This window comes from Alosa pseudoharengus, unplaced genomic scaffold (genome assembly GCF_046254945.1).
Source record: "Alosa pseudoharengus isolate Yale_2024_CS ecotype anadromous, Long Island Sound unplaced genomic scaffold, YU_APseudo_1.1 YU_APseudo_1.1_scf_8, whole genome shotgun sequence".
Taxonomy (NCBI): domain Eukaryota; kingdom Metazoa; phylum Chordata; class Actinopteri; order Clupeiformes; family Clupeidae; genus Alosa; species Alosa pseudoharengus.
Window position 1 is genome coordinate 13,161,154 of NW_027468870.1, and position 3,690 is coordinate 13,164,843.

At 42.9% G+C, this 3,690-nt stretch overlaps 1 protein-coding gene across 1 annotated transcript in view; it reads right to left on the reverse strand.

Annotated features, from left to right (window-relative positions):
- Window positions 1-321: 321 nt before the first annotated feature.
- Window positions 322-3,690, reverse strand: part of LOC143111967 (beta-crystallin A1-2-like) — an 8,802-nt gene continuing 5,433 nt past the window's right edge. The window contains exons 2-6 of the mRNA XM_076274214.1: window positions 2,022-2,081; window positions 1,744-1,862; window positions 1,321-1,462; window positions 671-813; window positions 322-469 (exon numbers count right to left, since the gene is read on the reverse strand). Coding sequence (XP_076130329.1) covers window positions 322-469; window positions 671-813; window positions 1,321-1,462; window positions 1,744-1,862; window positions 2,022-2,081 — 612 coding nt within the window. The remainder of the gene's footprint in view (window positions 470-670; window positions 814-1,320; window positions 1,463-1,743; window positions 1,863-2,021; window positions 2,082-3,690) is intronic.

Here is a 3,690-nt window from a genome sequence, read left to right on the forward strand (position 1 = left end):
CAATTCTTACAGGTGGTTTGTCGTTCCTTCTGACTTATTCCTTTCTGTTTTTTTTACTTTCTTTCTGTCTTTTTTCTCACATCCTATCTTTCCTGAAGTGATGGGTAAAAAGTGCTGTGAACAATGTTTCAGTGGTGCACCACCAGGTCTTGGGGCCTGTGGTCCTTGTGGTCTAGCCAGACCTGCAGGGCTAGGAGCAGTAAAATGGAGGAGGAGTCATGAAAGGGGGGATCAGGTGTGGGAGGGCGGGGAGCGTTAAGGAAGCGAAGGGCGAAGGGCGAAGGGAAGGAAGAAAGGAAGGAAGGGCACAGGAGGGTCTTCTCACTGCTGGATTCTACGGATGGACTGGATCTGGAAGGTCTGAGCGTGGGAGCCAAACTCTCTGTAGTGCTTGTACTCTCCTCCGTGGCAGTCACACTCCATGATGTATTGGTGTCCACGGTAACCAGGATACTGGTAGCACACCCAGCTATGAAGGAGAGGGAAAGGTTGTTGAATGCATAGATTTGTTTTTGGTTCAAAATGAACAGTAACAGTGTTGATCTAGCTTGTGAGGGAACTTCTAGCTTCTAACAGAGTACACATCCTAACTCATTCAAAGTACTATTTCAGTGACAAATTCAAGAGCAAAAAAAATGCTCTCACTTTCCCCCTGGGACCTGATACTTACGCTCCACTCTGCACCATCATAGAGCCGACCTCACTCATGCCCCAGCCCATGGCCTGAAGAGAGGGGTAGTCATCGCACATCTCCCACTGCTTGCCCATGAAGTTGGGGCTGTCGTACACAACCATGCGGCACTCCTTGTGGCTCTGCTCCAGGCATAAAGAGGGGACATTATAGACCCTTTCAAAAACAATGCTTGAACGTTCTATTTGGTTCCCAATCTACTTCCTCTGCATTAAGATAACATATGGAATGTTAAAACGGAAGCCTTGTGGGGCCAACTATGATGCTGATAATGGAATTCTCTTGAAAGGGTCTATATGTAAGAGGTAGCCAGGTTTAGCCAGGTAGGTGAGCATAGGTAGATATTTGTGAACATATCCATGACAAAAAAATGGACGTAATGCTCAGGGAGGAGAGATTTGGCTTGGCATGAATTAAGAAAGCATCCAAAACCTCAAACGATTTGTGGATAAAGGATTGATCAAAGATGAATGTAATTTCCAGCAGTGGGGTCTGGTTAGTAATTGGGTTAGCTAGCCCAGTTAGCCCCGCACAGCGCAATGCCCTCGCTCACAGGGAACTGTAGTACTATAGAAGCCAATACTGTTTGTGCTGTTCTAGTGGACACATGTCTGATGGCAGTTACTCACAGCGGAGTAGATGGGGCGGAAGGACATCATCCTCTCGATGTGATAGGCGTTGCTGCCGCTGTAGGCCTCCCAGCAGGGGTAGTCTCCCCTCTCCAGGATGAACTGCTGGCCACAGTAGCTGGAGTGCTCATAACCCACCCAGCTAAAGACAGAACACAAAAGGATAGGAACAGCAATTGAGGAATGGCAATCATAGATGATCAGAAGATAACGAAGAATGGGTTTTGAGAAAAAAAGGGGGGGGGGCTGTTTAACTTTTTCCCAGGTGGTGTACTTCCATACTAACTTCCATGAGCGGTTCAATGACACATTGATTCAATGTCATTGAACATTTACATGTCGAAGAAATTACATGGTGGACCCTTCATAAACCAGGAAGTTTGACTTAAGTTGGAACCTTCCCTTCTCAACTTGAACACTTACGCGCCACACTCCACCTTCAGGGAACGGATGTTCTCCATGCCGCACTCCATAATGTTCTGGCAACAGGAGGTGAACTCCATGCGCCTACCCTGGAAGTGCTGCTGGTCGTACACGGTGATCTGGGAAGATGCAAATGTAAAAATTAGATCGTTGAGTGTTGCTAGTCCTGATTGTCAGCTGGTTTTATCTTGTGGTCTAAGTCTGCATGAAAATTAAGATTTGAAGAAAACGTGCAGTGTGTGTGTGTGTGTGCATCTATGTGTATTTTTAAAACTCACCTTCCAAGGGCCCATAGGCATGGGGTTCATGGGATTTGTCAGAGCCATTTTGTCTGATTCCTGATTACTAACAGACCTGCAAAACAGAGAAAAGTAGTTCTGTACACAAAGCTCCCCGACATAAAGACAAAGCATTGCATTTCCAGAAGATTCTGGATGACCAAAGGGTATTCACTCTAACTGTCAAAAGGACCACAGAACTAATAAAGAGTCGTTACAGAGTTGTTGCTTTTATCCCTTTCACTCCATTATCAGTCTGAACAATCAGACCCTGACACCAGAAAAGAGCCATTGAAAGCCACAGAAGGCCGAAACAAACACTTTCAAACCTTTTAACTATACCGAATTCACTGACTGAATTATTTATGGACACTCAATATCTTATGCCACTTACATCATATTGTAGAGATATCTGTAGGCATATTTATAACTATAAATCAAGTTAAAATAGAAGTACAAATGATTTGCAAAAGGATCTATGCTCCATCAGGTACACAAACAATTCTATATGTACAAATACAACAACTTGATATATTACAATTGTAATTCTAAATGTAGTTCTACCCACAATAACAGAATGAATGATTCAATTAATAGTTCCCTTCAAGTGGCACTGATGAAATGAAAGAATGAATATATTTTAACTTATACAAAATTTAGTCCTATGGATAATGATACATTCTCACGTTAATAGATTAACTATCAGATTTTACAAATCAAGTGAGATTGCTGGAAAATATATATTTTAAGAAATATGACCCAAATTAATTCTCATTATTTAAAAAAAAAAAAACTGTTCACCACTATGCATCCTTGGCTTACCAGACCTACCCAAATAATGAGCTGTGTGCGCTGACTGGATACCAATCGGTCTCGTGTCCCAGGCACCGTGGGGGTATTTATACAGGGCACGGGTGAATGCCCGGTGACTCATTTGACTGGGCTGCCGTCAGCACTTTGCCAGGGGCCCCTTTGTCTGTGGGCTGAGCCTGAGCTTTAGTGCCCTAACACAACCCCACACAAAGCAGGTAGCGCTGTCCAGGAGTGCAAAACAAGGGGTGCAGCCCCCAATAGGTAACATGGTCACAGCCAACATGGTGGAGATTTTTCACACAGTAGATGCTCTCCATATGCTGTCACTGGTGATTAATCTGGAGTGCATTTTAAATTTTAATCTTTATTATTACAAATATAAACATGTCATTTTACTCATTAAATGTAGGTATTGTGTCACATTTTGGCTTTGTGAAGTAGACTGAGATGTTGGAAGTCATGAGGCGCAAGGAGCCTAATCTCCATCACTGCATCACTGTTAATGCTGGGCATTCACATTTCACTTTATTTGGAAAGTATACCTGCTACTACACTTAGTGAACTTGTAACATTGTGTGTGTTTGTGTGCATTGACATGCCCTATAACTGAAAAAAGAAGTTATGAGAATGAAATGAGCAGTTATAAACCCTGAAAAGGTCAAAGGTCATGTTTAGACTATTTCGAAACATTAATTTAGACTGATGTGCTGTTATGCGCAGGGAAAGTGACATAGATATTGATAAGACATCTCTGCTTTTATTAAGTTTCTCTGGGCTTCAGTGGTATTGTCAGAGCAGGATACACCAGCATAATTACACCTTAAGGGACGATGATCCATATTCTCTGAACCCCCCA